The sequence below is a fragment of the Pollicipes pollicipes genome, unplaced genomic scaffold (genome assembly GCF_011947565.3).
Source record: "Pollicipes pollicipes isolate AB1234 unplaced genomic scaffold, Ppol_2.1 Scaffold_4002;HRSCAF=4701_pilon_pilon_pilon, whole genome shotgun sequence".
Classification (NCBI taxonomy): Eukaryota; Metazoa; Arthropoda; class Thecostraca; order Pollicipedomorpha; family Pollicipedidae; genus Pollicipes; species Pollicipes pollicipes.
In genome coordinates, this window is record NW_023596420.1 from 7,802,031 (window position 1) to 7,824,512 (window position 22,482).

General features: G+C 62.7%; 1 protein-coding gene across 1 annotated transcript in view; it reads right to left on the reverse strand.

Annotated features, from left to right (window-relative positions):
* Positions 1-22,482, reverse strand: part of LOC119093444 (polypeptide N-acetylgalactosaminyltransferase 2) — a 44,412-nt gene that overhangs the window by 3,979 nt on the left and 17,951 nt on the right. Inside the window, exons 4-13 of the mRNA XM_037216398.1 lie at positions 19,569-19,667; positions 16,645-16,712; positions 13,891-13,956; positions 10,457-10,578; positions 6,652-6,827; positions 5,220-5,323; positions 3,014-3,129; positions 1,415-1,518; positions 1,086-1,212; positions 522-605 (exon numbers count right to left, since the gene is read on the reverse strand). Coding sequence (XP_037072293.1) covers positions 522-605; positions 1,086-1,212; positions 1,415-1,518; positions 3,014-3,129; positions 5,220-5,323; positions 6,652-6,827; positions 10,457-10,578; positions 13,891-13,956; positions 16,645-16,712; positions 19,569-19,667 — 1,066 coding nt within the window. The remainder of the gene's footprint in view (positions 1-521; positions 606-1,085; positions 1,213-1,414; positions 1,519-3,013; positions 3,130-5,219; positions 5,324-6,651; positions 6,828-10,456; positions 10,579-13,890; positions 13,957-16,644; positions 16,713-19,568; positions 19,668-22,482) is intronic.

Below are 22,482 nucleotides of genomic sequence, written 5' to 3' on the forward strand. Positions count from 1 at the left end.
GCAGATGGCAGCACTTACACGGCAAGCAAAAAGGGTGGAAGTTCGACAGCTTACAGTAAGCCGCAGGGACAACATGGTCACGTCACAAAAACACCAATATAGTGTGCCCCGGAAGGTCAACGACCCGGCGCGCGTCACGCCAGTCGCCTTATAGCTTTCACCCGCCGAGCTTTGAGACAAAGCTCTGTGGTCTGCGCTCCTCGCCAGTAAGCCTGGTGGCATGGCCGGTTGGCGTCCGATCAACACCGCGCTCGCCTCTCGCGTGACCGGCGGCGGGCACCGCACCGCCATCACCACAGAGCGGCCGCGAGGTCATCACCAGCGGCCGGACGGCCACCGCCGGTCACGGCACAGCGGCGCCCCGGCACGCGAGCGGCCGACACGGACACGGGGCGGGCGTGCCGCGCCACCTGCCGCAGTGGGCGCCGCTCCCCCGACTCGGCGGTCGCGGAGTGCTGTGACCTGGCACAGGACGGCGCCGCGTACCCGGCTACCCACGTGAGGTCCCGCTCCCGACGTACCTGGTTACCGCCGCCGTTGTGGCACGAGTAGAGGCCAACTGTGCCGTTGATGATGTGTCCCAGTGTGTCGATACACATGTGGCCCTGCAACAGCGCCGAAGAGATGTCACCAGCACCCCCAATTGACAACTCGGTGGTATGAACGGTGTGCGCCGGAGCAGAAGGCATCCGTCTCGCAGGGTGGGACACAGATCATTCAAGGATGCAACGCCTCCAAAACACCCATGCGGAACCTGCATACGCGTGCAGACACGCTGACTGCAAGCGATGCACATCCTAAATAATTCTTAACCTACTTTAAACATTTAACCAATGCACGTTTACGTCTTTCACAGGCTGATCCAGAAATATTCAATGACTGTTAAGCTCTGGTCGGGACAGCAAACCCACCACTCCCAATTGCGCAGCTTGTATAAAATGATTGAGCGCAGACGGGGGAGGGTGGTAGAGGCGTTCGCCAGGCAAGGCGAACATCTGCTAGCAGTCTCGGCGAACACGTGGCGAGCGCGGGCCCGACAGATGGCCGGAGGTGCTGACAGCGGGGCTGACGCCGCGCGGCCGCACCTGCTGAATGGAGCCGAACGCCATATCGCCCACGTCTGGGACCTTGAGCTCGGGGTAGACGTTCTCCAGGTACCACTGGAACGGGTGGCACTGGAGCCGCCGCTTCAGGTCGTCCCGCTCTCGGATACTGGAACAGGGCGGAGGTGCGGTAAGACGGGCTCACCCCGGCTGCCGGATCATGTCGCGTACGAGGCGGTAGCGTAATGGGTAAAATGTATGCTCCGACGGGGCACCGTATGTACGTCACCCCGCCCCACATCACGCCGCGGAGCGTTTGCCGACGGCTGTAGCTCCGCCCATGCCGCTGCGCATGCGCAGTTACCGCTCACCTGCCGAACGGCACGTTGCGGGAGAGGGGCACCGCAGCGTAGTAATACTTCTTGTAGTCGTCCATCCACACTTCGGCGGCGCGCCGCGTGTTCTTGGCAAACACCTGCCGGGACAGGGGTCACGAGGTGAAGCACAGATCATCGATGGTCACCACAACAGGCCACCATCGTCACCACCAGATATCACCTCAGTCACAACAGGTCACCATTGTCAATATAAGCTTGCCACGGGTACCACAAGATGTCACTGCAGTCATTATAGGATGTTTGTCCTCCCACAGTCGGCTCATGATACCGTCAGTTACCACAGATGCGGAGCACGCTGGAACAGGCTGAACAGAAGGAGTGAGGCTGGTCATGGTAAGAGCTTCCAAGGCATGGGCTGCTACCCCCCGCATGCGGACGGAAACGCATGAACCAGCACCATAGCATGTAACACAGAACGAACTGCCGCACTGTTCTGTCATGGCATCTATCGGCACATAAACATTTAAGCAAATCCCCACCACGGCGCGGAGATTTCCCGGATCCCAGCGAACCGGAAAACGGCAAAAATCATTTGTCATCAATATTATCTTTTCGCTTAACAATAATGGATGTACCCGTACGTCATTGATCCGGGATAATAGACCGCCGCAAAAAGTCACGGCCGTCCACCTCTGTTCCATAATGATGGCACAGCTAACAAGGACAATGCGCGGTCGCCATCCGGTTCTCAACTGGAGGTATCCGCCACAAACGGACAAGAGCTCACAGAGCAGCAGCGGGTGGTCCGAACGCCCGGCTCACAGAGCGGGCGTCGCCGACCGGCTGCTGTGGACGTCAGCACGGCACCAGCGGAGCCAGCCGCTCGCCCCAGCGTCTGTCACAATATCGTGTCCCCTCGCGCTCACGCCAGCCGCTCGCCCCAGCGTCTGTCACAATATCGCGCCACCGGCGCTGAAGCCAGCCGCTCGCCCCAGCGTCCGTCACAATATCGCGCCACCGGCGCTGAAGCCAGCCGCTCGCCCCAGCGTCTGTCACAATATCGCGCCACCGGCGCTCAAGCCAGCCGCTCGCCCCAGCGTCTGTCACAACATCGCGTCCGCCGCGCCCAAGCTGCCTCTAATCCCGTGCCAGCGCCGACGCACGCGCACACAGCGGCGCCCAAGCTCGCCACCGCGCCGTCTTTGCAGTGTTTTTGGGCGGCGTCCGCGCGCTAGTGGGCGTCCACACAAAGTTGCCGTAGCTCGGCGGGCGGCGGCCGCGCGCGAGTCTGTCGGGTCTGCGCGCCCGCACGCCAACACGGTCTGGCTGCAGCTTCGCGTCCGCCACTGACACGCGGCGATACGGAGAGGAGCCGCTGGCTGCGACCGTGATAGTGGAGGCAGTGCCGCTCCACGGCTGATTCACGGTCAATCAATACACCGCATACGGGCTCCAGGCGATGTCTGTGACGAGAACGCAGGCGCAGGCTAAGTAAAGAGATATTCAATACGCCGATCAATCACAAGGAGGACGTAGGAGTGCCTTTCCCCAGTGACGTCTGGGAGACCTCACAGAAGACCGCAGCTGTCAGAGCGGCATCGGTGCCGACTGGCGGCGATGTCTGCCACTCACCTGGCCGCTGCCGCCGGGGAAGGTGTACGGGTGCTGCTTCCTGAAGACGTGGCCCACCCGGCTGCACGGGATGATCTCCAGAGAGCCGCCGCACTGCCACACTCGGAACGAAAACTCTGCCGGCGGCCGGGTCAGGTCAGGTCAGCGGTGCCGGGTCAGGTCAGGCTCCAGGGTAACAGTTACACTTGGAACGAAACCTTCGCCGACGCACGGGAGGGGCAAGGGGTCGCCGCCGCCTCCCCCCCCCCCCCCCCCCCACACGTTCCGTCGTCAGTGGTCACCAGCACGTTCGGTCGACCACCACTTACGCTGCCTGCCTGTCTGTGCGGTAACCTAAATGTCCTGACCCAGTTCCCAGGGCCCGACTGACCCAGGCGACAGTACTGAGGTGTGAAGACAAACAAACCTCGGAACCCCAGGTGCCGGTGGGGCTTGGGAAGCGCGGAGGACGGCAGCAGGACGGCGGCGGGTCAGACAGGGTCCCTGGCTAACGAGCACCATACACGCACGCTTCACTCCACGACTGGCGGGCAGTCGGTAGGCAGTATGACACGGATTGGACGCTAGAACACCGCACGCAGCCGGAAACCATGGCACATCCCACTGAACAGGGCATCGATGCGGCACACGCCTAACACGGGCCAATAGAACGTCCCCACTGAAGGGGGACTGGTGCGCGCCGGATCACACCACCTCGTCTTCATCGGCACACCCCGGCATCGGCACATCCATAGTACGCTGGCATATCCTACTGGCCAGACGAGAGCACAACAGCATCATCACAAAATGCGCCACCGAGGCATCGCCACCGACCAGACCACCGGTGCAGCCCTCGGCACCAACTCACTGGCGTACTCAGCGGCCGCCACACCCGAAAGTCACACCACAGCCCTTTCCACCCCACCGTGGCGGCCCCTGCCGCACCCCGCCCCCGCTGCTGCCGCCGGCGAGCGGGGCGCGGCGGCCGACCACTGGAGCGTTCACGTCACGCCGGCCGGTGGTCGGTGACGGCCGATCGTGCGGGCTCGGTAACGAACTCCCGGCGAGCCAATAACGGGCGACACGGCAGGCCAGCAGAGCAGCCCTCCGACGGCCGCCACCACACGACGCTTCGAGCGCCGGCTTCGAGCGCCGGCCTGAGGAGGGGCCGCCAGAGGGGAACGGGCCGAGGGGGGACGTCCCAGGGGGGACGGCCCGAGGCTGGGCCGGTGCTGCGCGGGCCTCACACCGCGGTGAAGTGAAAGAGTGAGCTGCCGTTGGCGAAGAGCTAGCTACCGTATACGGTCGATTCCACGCAACCATCAGTATGTCCGTCAGTAAGGTACACTACACGACAGCACGGGGTAAAGCCCGGTGGAATCAGTGAGTGCTGTGTCCAGCGTGAATCACCGCGTACAAACCGCTCAGCGAAACATCCCACGGACGAGCGAACGAAGCGACGAACGTACAGACGAGCGTACGCCACGGACGAGCGAATGCAGAGTTGAGTCCAGCCATACCTGCTATGTCATAGTTACCATGCTGTATACATGCACACCCACTTGCGAAGGTTCGGCCTGGCGCGACAAAGCCAAACTCGTTGCGTTCAAGGCCGGAACGGAGGTTTATTTAAGTACCCGCTCGTAACGAAGACCGCCCGCACCACCACCTATAACAACGCGCGTTGCACCCGTTCGCAGTGCGTCCGTCCGGGCGGCTTGCATGCGGCGGGGACGTCAGAAGGCGGCTGCCCGGACGGATCGCCGTCAACAATATGTCGCCCAGTTCCGCCCGGCTCGCTCACCCGGCATGCCGCCCGGTCCGTGACGGAACCGATTCCGGCGGCTGCACCGGCCGCTAAACATAGCCAGGCACCGGCCCGCGTCCGTTCCGACCCATTCGCCGAGACATTGACCTCGGTCCAAGCGTCTGAACGCGGGGTCCGGGGGCGCCCGGGGCGAGCGACGGCCGCGAGCGGTCGGCGCCACCGCGCCACACTCACCGAGGTTCTCACTACCTCGCCACACTCACTGAGGTTCTCACCGCCCCGCCACACTCGCCGAGGTTCCCACCGCCCCGCCACGCTCATCGACGTTCTCACCGCCTCGCCACTCATCGATGTTCTCACCGCCCCGCCACTCACCGATGTTCTCATCACCCCGCCACTCACCGAGGTTCTCACCTGCCACCACACTCACCGAGGTTCTTACCGCCCCGCCATACTCACCGAGGTTCTCACCGCCCCACACTTCCATCTTCATGTCGTAGCGGCCCAGCTTCTCGAACCAGGCCTTGTCCATGACGAAGAGGCCGCCGGCGATCATCGGCGTCCTGGCGGCGGTGGACGCGAAGCGTCAGCGCAGGTCCTTTCCACGGGGTGCGCGGACGGCGCCGCCGCCGGAGCAGGCGGCAGCGCGCCGGCCGAGCACGCTCAGTCCGGCAGTGCGCGTCCCAGCGTTCAAACGCAAGACACGCGGCACGGAGCGGTCGTGCGTGGCTGACCGCGAGCCCGGGTGGAAGCCCACCGCACGTGAAGCAGTGGGCCACCGCGAGAACGAAAGGCCTTGCCTTGTGAACTGTGAGCCTCTCCGCACCTACGTGATTTGGCAGGCCCCCCGTGCTTTGCATGCCCGTCAGATGGGGATGCCACGGCTAGAACGGGCCGCAGCCGGACGGGGAGCGTCAGATTATGCAGGTGGCGGGCACACGAAACACATCTATCGGCCACTTTGCATGGAAAGCAGGCTATATCCGAGCCCCGCGCCCATTAAAGAGCTTAAAGTTAGTGGGCGTGGCGCCTATCGGCAGACAGCAGGGCGTTAGGGGCAGTGCCGGCGGCGATGGCACGCCCGCGGGGAAGAGTTAGACGGTCAGAGCGACCGTCAAGCGCCAAGGACCGAGTCATACACATCGCCACCTGTCAAACGGGGTAAATCACATGGGCGGTCGACTGTCATGCTGCGCTTCACGAGACCCACGGACGGCGGTTTTCCTTCGTGCTGCAAGGTGGCGACCGACACCAGTGAATGGTGCAGTTCGTCACACAAAGCTACAAAAACGCCCAATTTTAAGTCGCCGCCTGCAGGCACGCAAAGGTGAGCGGTCACAGGTCACGTGACGCGAGCCAAGCGAGCCGCTGATGAATACCCCGGACTTCGAGTCGTCGGTTTTCGACGAATGAGCCATGTCGGGGTTATGGACGAGAGGTCGCTCATTACCAATGTTACTCATGCTCATGTAGTAAAATCTAAGACCGCCAGCGTTCGCCACTCCGCGTCATGTTCACTCGGCTCGGGCCACGCCCGTCTCCACAACGAACTGGAGCGACCGCACGGCCGCCAGCGGGTTGCCACGCACCTGACCGCCCCAGCCTCGCAGCCTCATTCATTTGCCTGATGACAGTCGGATGACGGCCAGAACACGCGACCAGATCGAGTCGGTCGAGAACACAGCCGGAAAAGAGCGCGACGAAACGCAGCAACGGATGCAAACCCTAGCCAGCCGACGCCGCACCCTCCCCCCAACCACGGAGATGAACCTCGGCCGGGAAAACCCATCCTCAGCGTGAAAAACCGGTCCCTGGCCCCGAACATCCATACATCAGCCGCTGCGCCGCCCGCGGCAGCACACCAGCGCCCGGCGGCTGGCGGCGTACTGACTTGATGGGCAGAGTGGGGTCGGCGCGGTGAAGGTTGCGCTCCGATTCGGTCATGTACTCCCACTTGAAGACCAGGTTCCAGTCGAAGCCGCCGCGCAGGTCGGCCGACGCGCCGATGTACTGGAAGCTGTCCATCGAGATGACGTCGATGATGGGGCAGACCACGCGCGACCGGTCCTGTGGATCAGGTCAGGTCACGTCAGGTCAGGTCACGTAAGGCTACGCCAGGTTGAGCCGTGGCACAGACATAACAGAAGGTACGGTGGTTGTATTTCGATGCATATTTCCTACATGTGTCGGCGCCACGCCAACCATTCAGATTCTGATTCAGAAGCGTTCGCTCCAGATCCACAACCAACCGGGAAAAGTCATCCGCTTTGTACCGAGGCTCACATGGCCATTACAAGTCCCCGAGCGACGTCATACTTGAACACCCCAGGAACGCGAGGCGGAAACAGTCAGGTAACGTGTGGCGAAAATAGCCAAGTAACGTGTAGCGAAAATAGCCAGGTGACGTGTAGCGAAAATAGCCAGGCCACGTAATGTGCGATAATCGCCCTGGACACAAGTCTCAATGCATATTTCAATGTCTGCGTCATCACAAAAGGTCACCACGACATTGACGTCATTGACATACCGAGAGACAATGTCTCGTCGCTGATAGCACAGTGACAACGTCCAAAGTGGCCAGCTACCGTGCAACGAACGGGTCAATTAGCCCCTGGTGCAAACAGCAATCAAACGCCACCTCTTAATTACGAACTCGGACAGACCATAATCCAGCCAAGACGCACGCGTCGACGCCGGAAAGCAATTTCGACAGGACGATGAGCCGGTAAATTTTTCAGGAGTAATTACGCCAGGAAAATTACGTCCGTGAGCTGGCAGTCTTCAAAAAAGGCCACGAGCCGCGCCACACGGCACTGGGAATGCCACAGGATGGCCGGATCGTCGGTGGAGCTAAAGGGCCAGGTCCGGAGAAGAGCTAGTACCAGTGGCCACAAGATGATTAACAGACTTTCCAGGGCCCCCAGTTCGCTACAGGTCACAAGTAAGTCCGTTAACTTCCTGTCCGAAGCGAGACTCAGCCGGTCCGTATTCTCCAATACCAGCCGCAGCTCGCCGAGACCCATCAGCGCAGCGCTTCCCACGCGGCCTCTCTCTCTCTCTCTCTCTCTCTCCTCTCTCTCTCTCTCTCTCTCTCTCTCTCCTCTCTCCTCTCTCTCTCTCTCTCCTCTCCCTCTCTCTCTCTCTCTCTCTCTCTCTCCTCTCCTCTCTCCTCTCTCTCTCTTCTCTCTCTCCCTCCTTCTCTCTCTCTCTCCCTCTCTCTCTCTCTCTCTCTCTCTCTCTCTCTCTCTCTCTCTCTCTCTCTCTCTCCTCTCTCTCTCTCTCTCTCCCCCTCTCTCTCTCTCTCTCTCTCTCTCTCTCTCTCTCTCTCTCTCTCTCTCTCTCTCTCTCTCTCTCTCTCTCTCTCTCTCTCTCCCTCCCCCCAGGAGAGGAACAGATCAATGCAGCGCGCCCATGCGGGGCCTCTACAGCGCAAGGCCGTCCGTGCCGGTCTTCGCCAACTGAAAACGACCGACGCCACCCCCCGACGGCGAACGAGTCCACAACGCTGGCCAGCCCGTCAAACGAACGCCAACAACGGTCGGCCTCAGGCACGACATTTCGCGCGGACGCTGCTGATTCGACACTGCGGGCGCCACTCGGGCGTGGCTGGGCGCCTTGTGAACAATTGGCGGCGTTTGGCGCCGGTGTTTGGTGCCGCCTTGTCACCACTTTTTTGCCATTTCCATTCACCGCCGAACTACAGGCGGGCAAGGTACACTCGTGCAAACACGCAGAAAGGCCCAGGGTGGAGCGCTACACATCAGTCAGTGCCCGCCTGAGCACAATCACACCGTTTGGCCCCCGGCTACCGAGCGTCAGCTGGTCAAAGGTAAAGCAACGCTGCTTCGCACCAGCATTACGTTGCACGAATCATTGGCGAACAGCACGCGCGAAGCAAACAACTAGCAATCACTAGATTGCTTATCGATGTGGTGGGTCGGCAGGGTCATTAGCGGCACTCGCCTGACATGCCCTTAAACTCCGACCTGCCGACCGCAAAGTCCGACGCCAAGCGTCCATAGCTATCGCCTGCACGAGCCCACCACTGCACCGGGAAGTGCCGCCGCCACTCACGTCCGCTGGCGCTATCGACACACAACGGCCGCTGGCCCCCGGGCGAAGTGACCCCACTGCGGGCGCTGAACGCGGGCGGGGGGGGCGACAACACTCCAGCCATCCCCAGAGCCGCCGCCCGCAATCGTGGCCCGCTGCAACGACCTCGTTGGAGCCGGTGGTCGATGCTGCGTAGGTGCGTGACGGCTGTTATTGTGCGGCGCCCGCTTCGGCGGCGGCGATGTGAGGCGGCGGGTCGCGGCCCCTTGGTATTGATCAGGGCGCGGGCCGCCCAGCTCCGTCTCGCCCACGCCCCCTCCCCCCTTCCCCCCTCTGAACACGGCTATTTTTGTTTTGTTTGTCGCCCCCTCCCCCGCTGACCACCAGCTGGAAGCATGGCATGGCATGGCATGGCATGGCATGGCATGGCATGGCATGCATCCCTGACCTCAGCTGTGGGTGTGTAACGGAGTCCTACCCCCCGCTCGGGACATGGCGTGGACTCTGCCGAAAGCTCCGACCTGGACTGGGTCGTTAACAGCGCCACTGAAACCGACGTGGACTCCTGACTAAAACGTGGATATCTGATGCAAATAACTAATAACAGATCTGACAATGGCACAGACCCCATCGCGCTATGCTGCGGTGTTATGCTAACACCCCGGGCCATTCTTCCTAGCTGCTGTCTAGCCCTTCGCCCTAGCTGGAGTCCATGTTTGATAAACAGCAAAAGGCTCAAAGCTATGCACAAACGGCACCCACAGGGACAATCTGTCAACATTTCTTTGCACGGAAGCCCAGCCAATGGCTCGGGGCAGCCCGCCACTGGGGTTTCGTCCCCCGCAACGCGAGGGTCCAGTCGAGGCGAACGCCCGAGCCCTACCACCAAGTCGGGCGTCACCACAGGGTCCGTCCGGAAGAGGCGAGACCTCTTCCCCTGCCTTCCCGGGACCGGGGCCACCGAAGACCTCGAGTCAGGAGAGCACAGCGGCCAGCATGTCGCCCCCGGCGCTGATCTGGGTCTGACTGGGACCGAACGGGACGACCCGGGCGTGCGCCCCGTGCGCGAGGCGCCACTGACGCCTCGGGACCTGCGCTGAGTGACGGCGTGAGGCGTACAGGGGTGTCGTAAAGCCGGGACACCGAGGACGGCGTGGGGTATACAGGGGTGTCGTAAAGCCGGGACACCGAGGACGGCGTGAGACGTACAGGGGGTGTCGTAAAGCCGGGACACCGAGGTCGGCGTGAAGTTACAGGGATGTTGTAACACCGGGACACCGAGGACGGCGTGAGGCGTACAGGGGTGTCGTAACACCGGGACACCGAGGACGGCGTGAGGTGTACAGGGGTGTCGTAACGCCGGAACACCGAGGACGGCGAGGTTATGGGGGCGACGTGCAGGGGGAGGGGGAGCTCGGGCCCCCTGGCGCGGCGCGATACCGGCGACAGCGCGGTCCACCTGCGAGAGTGGGGCGTGTAAGTGGGATGAGCATGGAGGAGCCTTCCGTTGCGTCGCATCTGCGCATCCTCCCCAAGTCCCTCAGCAGGGATTCGGCCGAGAGGACCCCAAGCAGAGCGCGCCTGTGCCAGGCCGCCAGCCGAGCGCTCGGCGGCGCGCGGCCGGCCCGGGCTCGCCGCCTCACCTCCGCCACGCGCTCCAGCATTGGCTCCAGCCAGTTCTCGTTGCACTCGCAGTGAGAGTCGAGGAAGGTCAGAATCGGAGCCGTGGCCGCGTCGGCTCCCTTCACGCGGGAGCGCATCAGGCCTGGGGACACAGCGCCGCCGTCACAACACCGAGCGCATGAGGCCTGGGGACACAGCGCCGCCGTCACAACACCGAGCGCATCAGACCTGGGGACACAGCGCCACCGTCACGACACTGAAACGCCAAGCGCGGCGCGGTGGCGTCCGTGACGGCAGGTCCGTTCGCACGCGACCTCGTGACACCTGAGGCACGGCACACAGTTGAGGCGAGGGACTATTCAGAAGCCACACACGCGGTTCCAGTTGAGCACCACGGCCTGTTCCCTCGGCGGCACCGTGCTCACATCAGCGCAACACTCCAGAGACGGTACTTCACCCGGCGACACGCGGCTGGATCGTCCGACGCCAACAGAGTCGCCAAACCTTGGCCCAACCGCCTGACAGAGCTACACACACGCCACTGGCCGTGTAAATCACAGCCACTGTGGTTCCACATAACTCTGGCACTCGGCCTGGCTTCAGGCCCTGACTTCTGCCGAAAGTGGTGTCAGAAGTGAAGCGGGCGCGAGCGGGCGCAAAGGTCACAGTTCAGCGGGCCCGTCCACCTGGTAACGATCGCTACAACGGGCAGTCGAAGTGCGCGCAGTTGCGTCATCGATCTCGGCGACGACCAGAGCCGCACAAAGGACGCGGTTTGAAAGGCGACCCGGGCTCCCGAGAGCCTCGCCTTTGGCCAAGCACCAGCGCAGCGGAAGGAAACCGACGACGCTTCTTGGAAATGCGGTCTCACGTAAATGGCGCTGCTACTACCAGCTGCTGGCGCGTCAAAGCTTTGGCTTCGGAAAAGGTCTCCGGACAAAGTCGGACGCGCGCCAACGCTGGAACACCGCACATAACGCAGCGGCTGGTCTACCACGCCGGTCTACGTCTCCAACTTTTGTAACAAACCCATCACAAGCTCGACCGCTCGCGCAGCGCACGGTCGCCGCCGATCCGGATGCATCAACAGCGCTAACCGAGCGACCGCGGGGATTGACGCGGCAGCGACGCCGCAGCAGCCACGCAGATGTGCCGCCGCCGGCAGCCAGTGCACGCGCGAAGCTCAGATGACCCGCAAGATGAGAGCGCTGCCTGAGCCAGCAGGGCCGAGGCTAGCGGGTCCGAGCGCTGCCTCTGAGCAGACAGGGCTCGCGGCTAGCGGGCCCGGGCGCGCCTCTGAGCCAGACGGCAGGGGGTAGCGGGTCCGAGCGCTCTCTGAGCCAGACAGGGCCCGAGGCTAGCGGGCCGAGCGCTGCTGGGCCAGACAGGGCTCGAGGCTAGCGGGTCCGAGCGTGCCTCTGAGCCAGACAGGGCTCGAGGCTAGGGCCCGGCGCTGCCTCTGAGCCAGACAGGGCCCGAGGCTAGCGGGTCCGAGCGCTGCCTCTGAGCCAGACAGGGCCCGAGGCTAGCGGGTCCGAGCGCTGCCTCTGAGCCAGACAGGGCTCGAGGCTAGCGGGTCCGAGCGCTGCCTCTGAGCCAGACAGGGCTCGAGGCTAGCGGGCCCGAGCGCCGTCTCTGAGCCAGACAGGGCTCGAGGCTAGCGGGCCCGGGCGCTGCCTCTGAGCCAGACAGGGCCCAAGGCTAGCAGGTCTGCTGCCCAGCTGCGCGGCAGGCGCCGACACGAATGTAATGGGATGTATGAAAGGACGTGACGTAATAGCGTAATAGCTTAACACAAGCGATGCCAATTTGCAGCTAACGTGGACCCAGATAGCGGGCTGCGGTGGCGTGATTGGACTGGTCAATTTGTCACACCGTATAAGCGGAACACACGCCGCCAAAAGGACTTCCAAGCGACAGGCAAACAGATATTCCGACAGACAACTGTTCAGTACAACTGATCGTGGATTGGCAGATGTCATCACCCGATATCGATACTCGCACGACACCAGAACTCAATCTGAAAAGTGACACCCCCACTGTAACACATCGCTATCAGTGGCCTAATCGATGGCCCATTGACACGTGCACCCGCTCCAATCCTGGTGTCGTCAGCGCTGGCGGCGGGCGGGGCCGGTGACGCCATCATTGGCGGACACGAGACACCGGGGCACGCCATCTGGACACATGACCCGCCGGTGACCCCCGGGGCTCGCAGCCGCGCCGCCGGCAGCGAACCCACAGACGCTGTTTGTGCAGAGCGCCTCACAAATAAACAAACGGGGCGTGAGCGGCACAGAAGCCCGGTGCGCCCGCTTCTGGCGCTGACAGGCGCCGGCGGCCCGGCCGCTGGGCCGCCGGCGCCCCTGTCAGCGTCTCTGTCCGGCGGCCTGGCCGCCGCGCCGCCCGCCATCAGTGCAGCGCCCCCTGGGGCCCGGCATGGGAAGTTCAGCGCCCTCGAGGGCGCTCCAGCCCACCAGCTAGACACGTCGCGAACGGCGTGACGGGCTGTGTTCCGAACCAAAAGAACCTCCATCAGATGTTAACATTCGGCTCAATGACGGCCTTGCTCGCTAAAAATGTCCGTCTGTGCTAATTTGAGGTAGACGGCCAGCTTTTTGGCACCTAAAAGGTCACGTCTGCTGCAGCGTTGGCGCCCCGTATGCGGATCTTCCGAGGTCTAGCAGTGGGACAGGAAACTGCCATTCAACTAAGCCAATCTCTAATGCCTCTACTCAGGGTCAATCTGTCCTCGGGGACTGATACAGACAACTGATGGCACAAGCACATTCCAGCCACGTGCCGTCGGTGGGTCAGTGATCCTTATCAGTTTGCGAACGGGACCTATGTCTCGCCAGCCGCGCCGCGCGGCACACACGGACCATGACGTAACAGAGGGCCAGCCAATCCCGTCACCCCCAAACGACCCCGCGCACAGAGCAGGCCCGGTCCCTTTCACCTCCGTAAACCGACGAGACACGCATTTTAAAAGGCGGTAAGAGCGTCAGACCCGCCGTCGCCCATTGGCGCCCCGCTCGCGACGAAAGGCCGGACAAGGCTTTCAAGCCCTACAAAACACAGCTGTCGGCGTCAGCCAGGTGACGTCATGCTGGCTGGTGGGCTGGCTGTCGTGGGTAAGGGCAGGGCAGTAATTCAGCGGTGCGATTTATGGAGTTCCTCGAGGCAATGCCTGAGTACCGCCACGCCCCTTGTCCAGACACGTGACAGGTAAACGCATGGGCGGCGACTGTACCCCACGCCTCCGCCCGAAATACCCAGCGTAGTTCTGCTATAGCTCCACACGAGCCGTCCATCATCGCGCCGTAGCTATTTGTGTAGAATAGATGCATGGGAACCGCCTACGTCACTGAGGAACACTGTAACATACGGCGCAATAGACACGGTCGAACCAAACTTGAGTGCCATCCTGGCGAGCGCCCCGCCCTGGCCTTACCTTCACGTTTGTCGTTGCGTAGCACTTTGACTTTGTCTATTTTCTCCAGTTCTATGCCGTCCTCAGCTGAAAGAAAACAACAGCGCAGGTCAGTTGGAGTGCTGACGGCTCCCACAACCACCGTCCACGGTCAGGCAAACAGGGCCCCATGCGACATGGCAGTTATGAGCCAAACACAATGTTCGCGCGCGACGGCGGACGGCTGGAGTGCATATGACTCACACACTCTCCCCAGCGAACAAAACGTGCTGGGACAGATACCCCACACATTCGATACCGGTCTGGGAAACCAGAGGTACGTGGTTCGATTGCCCGCGGCGCCCGCCCTTCCCGCCAGGATGAGAGGCAGACGACGCCATATGGCCTCAGATGATAATGCGTCGTAAATTCCCAATGACATACACGTAAACCTACGACGCTGGCTCGGAACGCCCCCGTGGATCCGCCCCTCGCTCGGATCAGCACATCCACATCTCGCTCGGATCAGCACATCCACATATCGCTCGGATCAGCACATCCACATATCGCTCGGATCAGCACATCCACATCTCGCTCGGATCAGCACATCCACATTCCGCTCGGATCAGCATCAGGGCGTCCCGTAAATTCGCGCTCAGATCAGCATTCCCACACGGCCTTCGCTCGGGCAGCGGCTCCCAATAATCCCGCCGCGCCCTCCGAACATGCATTGTAACTAAGAACATGTCACGCGCCCCCCCCCCCCCCCCGGGCAGGCAGGGCGGCGGACTGCACTTATTAGAGCACTGCTGATATGCCAGGCGTTCACGGCTTCGCCATACGGAATGCATGAAAGCTGCGATGACAAAAGAGACCAGCTGATTAAGAATGGTTGGAAATCCTCAGTCTACTCCAATCAACGATGTTGTACAAGGAGCGCGTCACGCGGAGCATGAATAATGGGCCGCCATCCGGGCATCGCGTGCCGGCGGACAATGCACGGCCGGAGCAGTCGGCTGTCCGCCCGATATACACTGACGGTGACCTGCCTCTCCGAGCGGCGCAGTCGAGTGGAGTCCGCCGGCCGCGGCGGCCGGACGCGGCCGCGTTCGCCTCTGAGCGGCCTGTCGCGACTGGCGTCCGCCTCTGAGCGGCCGGATGCGGCCGCGTTCGCCTCTGAGCGGCCGGACGCGGCCGGTGTCCGCCTCTGCGCGGCCGGACGTGACCGGTGTTCGCCTCTGAGAGGCCGGACGCGGCCGGTGTCCGCCTCTGAGCGGCCGGACGCGGCAGGCGTCCGCCTCTGGGCGGCCGGACGCGGCAGGCGTCCGCCTCTGAGCGGCCGGACGCGGCCGGCGTCCGCCTCTGAGCGGCCGGACGCGGCCGGCGTCAGCCGCGGCACGGCCGCTCGCCGGGCAAGCCCCGGCGGTGCGCGGCGGTGCGTGCCGTCCAGCGTCGCTGGCACAGTACGGGTGCGGGGCTGACGCTCAGACAGCGATCGGTCCCCGCTGGCGCCGGCTGTGGCGTGCGGCGCTGTCCGCGACGCGCGCGTCTGGCGATGCCAGCCGCTCTTCGCTTTCCAACGATCACCGAGGACGCCGACGGGATGGACTGGGGATACGGGAAGAGGGTCGGCACCTCAGGGGCCCGCATCCGCCTGACACGACGCTCTTGGAAGATCACGAATCGATCCAAATCGAGGCCGTTTCCCGGTGCCGACGCATCGGCCTGCAGGATCCGCCCAGCGCTATCGCCGACGGCCCGCGGCGAGCCTCGCCGAACTGACACCTGCCGGAGGCTGACAACCACGCCCGCCACCACACAGCAAGTGCATGGTCCAGTGGTGCCGGCGGCCAGGCAGTCTCGCTCTCGCCACCGGCGGCCCCGCACGCTCCCTCCGTCCGTCCGTCTGATGAGGCACGCTCCCTCCGCGCGTCCGTCCGATACGGCTCAGTTCCGGGCCGCTCGGCCGTCGCTCGCGCAGACGGCCCCCGTCAGACTGGCATATTAACACGTCACGGAGCCGGCGGACCGCCCGGCCGCCGTCGCCGCTCCGGTACGCGCCGCCCTGGATTGCAATGGCAGCTGAGGACGTCCGTTGTTGGCGGTAAGCGCCATAACCAGGCCAAGCCATAAGGACGGGATTCGCCGAAAGCTCATGACGTCAACAGTGAGGCGCTCCTCGAGGTAGCGAATTGACTTTTGATATGCATGAGCTGGCCAAATGCAGCAGCTGCTGCCACCGAAAACCGTTAACCTGTTTCGGGCAGGTTATGTGAATGGGCTGTCGCCTTAAATATAAAGCACGACTGGACACGCCATGCTGGTGAAGGCTGCACTTAAGTTACGGCGCGGCGCCTGTGTCCACTTGGTTGTCTGAAGTAGCTTGCCCTGGGCGTAACGTAACGTGGGTTTCGCGCTGAGCATCCATGACATCATTGCCGACATCCGAGAAAAAACCGGTGTGCCGCATCACAGCACAGCTGCTCGGGCCATTCAAACGCTGGCTTTGAAAACGCTCGTAACAAAACATCAATGGTCTTCAGCACTGGCGGATCGGCTCGTTAACACGGCGGCGGTGAGCTTGTTATGTGACCGAGCGGTCGTCGACTCCCGGGCGCTCATGGGTTCTCGGGTGGTCGTGGGTTCCCGAGCGCCAGTCTGCTCGGCGCCGGTCGCTCCCCCCCCCCCCCCCCCCCCCCAATCTAATGCGAGCTCGCGATGCCAGTGGGCGCCAGTGACACCCTCGGCGCGCGCTGTCCGCCAGCCAGCGGATACAGGAGCGGGCGCGGGTCTTACGTGCGTCGCTGAAGTCGTCCACCAGGATGATCTCCTTGATGAGGTGTTCGGGGCTGCGGTTCAGCACACTGAAAGCCGGCAGACGCAGTCAGCAGTGGCAGGACGCAGCCGTTTGTCGGAGTCGGCCGGACGTCAAAAGCCGGCAGACGCAGTCAGCAGCGGCAGGACGCGGCCGCTTGTCGGAGTCGGCCGGACGTCAGAAGATCGCATTGGACCACACGTTAGACCGTGTAGGACCGTGTAGGATGGAATTGGAGAGGGTGACGAGAGGGGAGGGACGTGGAGGAAGATGGGGCACCACGTTGTGCCCGCCGTTCAGTGGCTGTCCGGAATCACACACCGCAGCCTGGTACGTCAGAGGGTGCCCACACACCGCAGCCTGGTACATCAGAGGGTGCCCACACACCGCAGCCTGGTACGTCAGAGGGTGCCCACACACCGCAGCCTGGTACATCAGAGGGTGCCCACACACCGCAGCCTGGTGCATCAGAGGGTGCCCACACACCGCAGCCAGGTACGTCAGAGGGTGCCCACACACCGCAGCCTGGTACATCAGGGGGTGCCCACACACCGCAGCCTGGTACATCAGAGGGTGCCCACACACCGCAGCCTGGTGCATCAGAGGGTGCCCACACACCGCAGCCTGGTACATCAGAGGGTGCCCACACACCGCAGCCTGGTGCATCAGAGGGTGCCACACACCGCAGCCTGGTGCATCAGAGGGTGCCACACACCGCAGCCTGGTGCATCAGAGGGTGCCCACACACCGCAGCCTGGTACGTCGGAGGGTGCCCACACACCGCAGCTTGGTACCGTCGCGCCGAGCTTTTACCATACCGTGACAAAGTCCGGCACATTCTGACTGCCGTGAAGGCGCCAGGTGCATTCGATTATGGCCGGTTCAATGTGATACGAGGCACAACCCGGGAACCCTTTGCCTGGTCAGACTGCCAAATTCTAGCAACGGTGCCCAAAGCCTTAAAAAACGACCTAATCTTCCCGTGTCGGAAATTAAATCATCATGTTGTAAGCAGAGCGGATCTTTTCCAATGCTTTGTTTGCTCGGTATGACAGCGATCAACGGATACTGAGCACCGTGATGGCTCAAGGTAGGCTGGGTGACCTACAAAAACGGTTACATCCAGGATATCCTTAACTTCTGCCTAATCGGAGCTCATCATAACAATCGCTGTCGCTGATTGGTCACGAAAATCAGAGCTCACAAGGAAACTCAGCATCATAAGAACGGGAAAATATCGCGGACCATTTTTCGATGAGCAAATTGTTCACATCAAGCAATGGGCTGTTCCCCATTTTTTGTTCTTTCTTGTTGGGGGAGGGAGGGGGGGGGGGGGGGTATCCATGTACAGCAGCTCGGCTAGCGCTGCTACGCGACTTGGCTAAACACGTCACGACATAATGCATGGAGACCTTGGCTCGGCCACAACGTGATGGTTTTCCACAGGTCATGATGTGTCGGTCGGAACGACGGCCTGGGACCAAACTGGCCCATGCAGCAATAAACGCAATCAATAATCGGGTTATGGGGAGACAGCACGAAAGCACTAAGCTTCCCTCCCCTTCCCCAACTGACTGCATCCGCAAGGATTGCCCAGTGTTCCAGCCCTGTGTCCTAACGTCATGCTGTTTCCCTATAACCGACGGCCGGCTTGTCTGTCTGCACCGAGAGGTTATCCGCTCTCCTTCACCAGGAGGTCACATCGTCCCCATTTATTCAATCTCCCACGGTTCCCCACCCCACGGTGCCAGGCGATTCCGCTGTACCCAGGAGCAGCCCGTGCTTCGGTTCTGGGAGGTCACACCGTCCCCCTATACCGGGAGGTCACACCGTCCCCAGTTCTGGGAGGCCACATCATTCCCCTGTACTGGAAAGCCGCACCGTCCCCTCCAACCAGGTCAGGCCGCCCCCTTCATCCCGGCTTCGATTCGATGCATTCATCTCTTTTCTACTTCATTCTGCATCCTTACAACGCCCCGCCTGTCCGGGGCGGGCTGCGTGCGCCAGCCACGAGTGGGCCGAGAGGCTTATGGAAGGGGATCCGAGCAGGCAACCCAGGGGCGGCGCGCCCTCCTTTGCCGACGCTGCCCGGTGCGGCCCCGCGGCCCTGACCCTGGCCGAGTGGCGCCGAAAGTGGCGGAGAGAGGGCGGCGCCGGCGGCGGCGGCGCGGCCGTCCTCAGCGGCGCGGTGCGGCCCGGCTGCCGGTGGGGGGCCGGCGCCGTATGTCGGACCCGGCCGTGACGGGCAGGGGAGGGGAGGCCGACGGCACCAGCTGGCTGCCGACACGACAGTGGCGGCCCGTATCGCGCCGATCAGACGGGCAGGCGGCGCTGACAGCACTGCACCGTCCGGACTTGTCGCGTCACGTGACCAGGCTTCTGCTAACGCCACGGCACGGATATCCTGGTGTGAGCAGCGAGCGCGCATGCGCCGGACGCTCTGGCAGCAGCAGAAGCCGGCCCCGCGTCATGCCCTCTGCCGGTGCGGCCGGTCCGCCGCCCTTAGCCCAGGTCCGGTCCTCCGTTGGCGCCCTGTGCCCCCTCCGTCTCCGCTTCCGCCCTTCCTCTGTCCCCCTCCCGTCCCTCCTCCGTCTTCGCTCCCGTCCGTCCTCCGTCCCGCTCCCGTCCGTCCTCCGTCCCGCTCCCGTCCGTCCTCCGTCCGCTCCCGTTCTCCTCTGTCCCCGCTCCCGTCCCTCCTCCGTCCCCGCTCCCGTCCCTCCTCCGTCTCCGCTCCCGTCCCTCCTCCGTCTCCGCCCCCGTCCCTCCTCCGTCCCCGCTCCCGCCCCTCCCCCGTCTCCGCTCCCGTCCCTCCTCCGTCTTCGCTCCCGTCCCTCCTCCGTCCCCGCTCCCGTCCCTCCTCCGTCTCCGCTCCCGTCCCTCCTCCGTCTCCGCTCCCACCGCTCACCTGACGACCGTGCGCAGCAGGGTGGAGCGCGCCTCGTTGTGGTACGTGATGATGACGCTGGTGGCCGGCAGGTCCTGCCGCCACGTGCGGCTCCGACAGCTGCAACAACACAGGAGCCGTGTCATGCTCCGCCCGGTGACCACATCTTCAAATACTGATCTGCTACTGAAAAAAACGGCCTGATGAGCAGCCAGATATGCTTATAAGTTCATCTGGAACTTCGCCCGCTTTCTAAAACCTCTGACCGTTACAGCAAGCAGCAAAGAAAACAAAACAGCCATTGTTTGCAAATGGGCGTTTGACCGTAAACAAGGAACAATGACGTATAAAAAGCAATCCCATAACTGTCCAAAAATGTCCCCGTCAATGCGTACACACCCTCATACCTTCACTAGAACCAGTGTTTCACTGGCTGAATCAGAGCATTAAGCAACGACCTAGCATGCCTACTGGGTCAAGTGAATTGAGCAAGACATTCCCATGGATTCCTCGGCAATCTTAGTTATTTGACCTGGGCTGACTCATTTGCTGCGATCAGATCAGACCCCCGCGGGCAGAAGGCCTTGACCTAAAGCTCTCAATGGCAATAGTTGCGTGTTTTGCACCAATGCCGTGCAATCGATGCCATCGAGCCTACAGGCGAGACTGATTACAGCGGAGCGTGGCCTTCACGATATTATGTGGTCGTTGCTGGCTGCTGGTCAGCCCCCACCCATCTCATAGCGGTGAGGCTGTGCAATCTCGCTAACCAGAGCGGCTCGAGATTATCTTGACCGAGCATCACGCCTCACGCTGGGATCCGGCAGGCAGCGGGAATCAGATACATGGCCCCTCTCGCTCTGGTTCAGCATGGCGACCAAACCAGATCACACCAGACCAGACCAGACCAGACCAGACCAGACCAGACCACGCCAGACCAAATCGAGTCTGACCGGACCAGACCAAGTCAAACCAAACCAAATCAAGTCAAACCAGACCAGGACCACACCAGACCGTGCCACGCCAGGCCAGGCCAGGCAGCCAGACCAGACCAGGACCGGACCAGGACCGGACCGGACCGGACCGGACCGGACCGGACCGGACCGGACCGGACCGGACCGGACCAGACCGAACGATTTTGTGCGGACGGCCAGCGGGGCTCGGTGCTCATGGGCAATGCCGGCAGATGTGGTAGGATTGTATATAGCCCCGTCCGACCGGACTGGATCAGACTTGATCTACAACCGCGAGACAGACAACCAGAGACAGCCTGCCGGGACCACCGCAGTGTGAGTAAGCTCCTCTTCTCCGACACCCGCCTCGTCCCACACCCATCCCCCAACCGCCGTTGAGACGGCGTTGCAACAGCCCGGCCCGCGCCAACCCCATACCTGCCCGCGCCTGGGAACGGCCTCGACCTTGACTGAGGCCGCCGGCGATGTACAGCGGCGAGCGAGCGGAGTCCGGCGCCGTGCCGGGCGCGCCGGACCGGACCGGGCCGGGCCGGGTCGGGCCAGTGGACGGCCGGGAGTGGTCGACCAGGACCCTGTCCACCTTGAGCTGGTGATCCACTTTCGCCGCGGCCGCCGGGCAGAAGGCGTTCGTCGGCCCGACGGCGCCCCGCCGTCACGAGCCGAGCCGCGAGCCGCACCCTCCGCCGCCGCCTCGCCCGGCGACGACGGCAGGCGCGGATGCCCGCATCTCCCGCACGGCGAGACAGCCACCGATCCGGATCCGGATCCGGATCGCCGGTCACTGCACTCGCTGGCCACAGAGACGGGTAATTTCCCGGTCACAGGCCGGCGCGTGTTTCGACGCCGTCTTTCCGGGTAGATGTGGGCCTCTGTGCTGTTAAGCTCCCTCAGCCCAGCCTTTGGACACTGCACGTGATCACGGAGTTAAGCTCTGGCGGCCGCTATCAGGGCCCATCAGTCGCTGCTAAGGTCCTGTCCTGCCACCTTTTTTGGCTGGTGTTTGGACCTCACTTTTGGCGGCCGTCGCTAGTGCCCAGGACGCCTCCTCTGAGGTCCACTGAAAGCGCTCTAGCTGTGCGGTCCGCCACTATGGGACGGGTCTTAGGCTTACTCGTCAGACAGGAGCCTGGTCGCTTTCATCTCTCCGTGTTGCAACTCGACTTAGTCAGGCTTCCGTCCCGCGTCGTCGCGTTATCTGATTAAAGCGCGGATCTATCTCGCCAACCCGCCAGCCATCGGCTCTTTTCATGACTCCGTCCGCTATTCTGTGGCACTCCGAGACCGCGAGTGAGGGAGCGCTCTCGGCCGCCAGCTGCCAGTGGGGTGGGGGAGCCATCCGCGCGGTGGAGCGTTACTTTCACTCTCCACCCACAACAGAGCCAGATCGGCGATCTGCCAAACCACGCGGCTCCTGAAAGCCTGTTCGCGGCAGTGCGTCTTTGCAGAAACGCTGCAGCAGTTTGCCGCAGGCCGGCACGTGTGACCGTCACTGACTCACCAGTGGCCGGCTGTGGCAGCGCACGCACTCACGCTACAACGATACGAATAAAGAACAAAGACTCTTGTTAAATGACAGATTACGTACGGCGCCGTGCGTGCATTAAACATTTAAAACATGTCAAAAACAATTAATGCCGCCGACATTTGGTCCGTTACCGTCAGCGAAAAGTAAAAACAGGCAACAGCACGCACGCCGCCCGTCTTCCGTGCGCCGAAAATATCACGTCCGCTGCGAGCGCAAACAGTGTGCACGCTTCACCGACGGCGCGGGGCAGCGCGCCCGCTCGGAGCGGGCGGACCGCGCCACGCCGCTGACCGGCAATTCTTTCGCCATCAATGCCGGCGGCGTTTTCCCCGCGTGGCGTCGCTAATGTCGCCTCATCCGGCCGCGTCCGTCCCACAGATCGCCGCGGGAGGGAGGGGCCATCCGTCCCCCGGCAGCTGCGGCCCCGGGGCTAGCA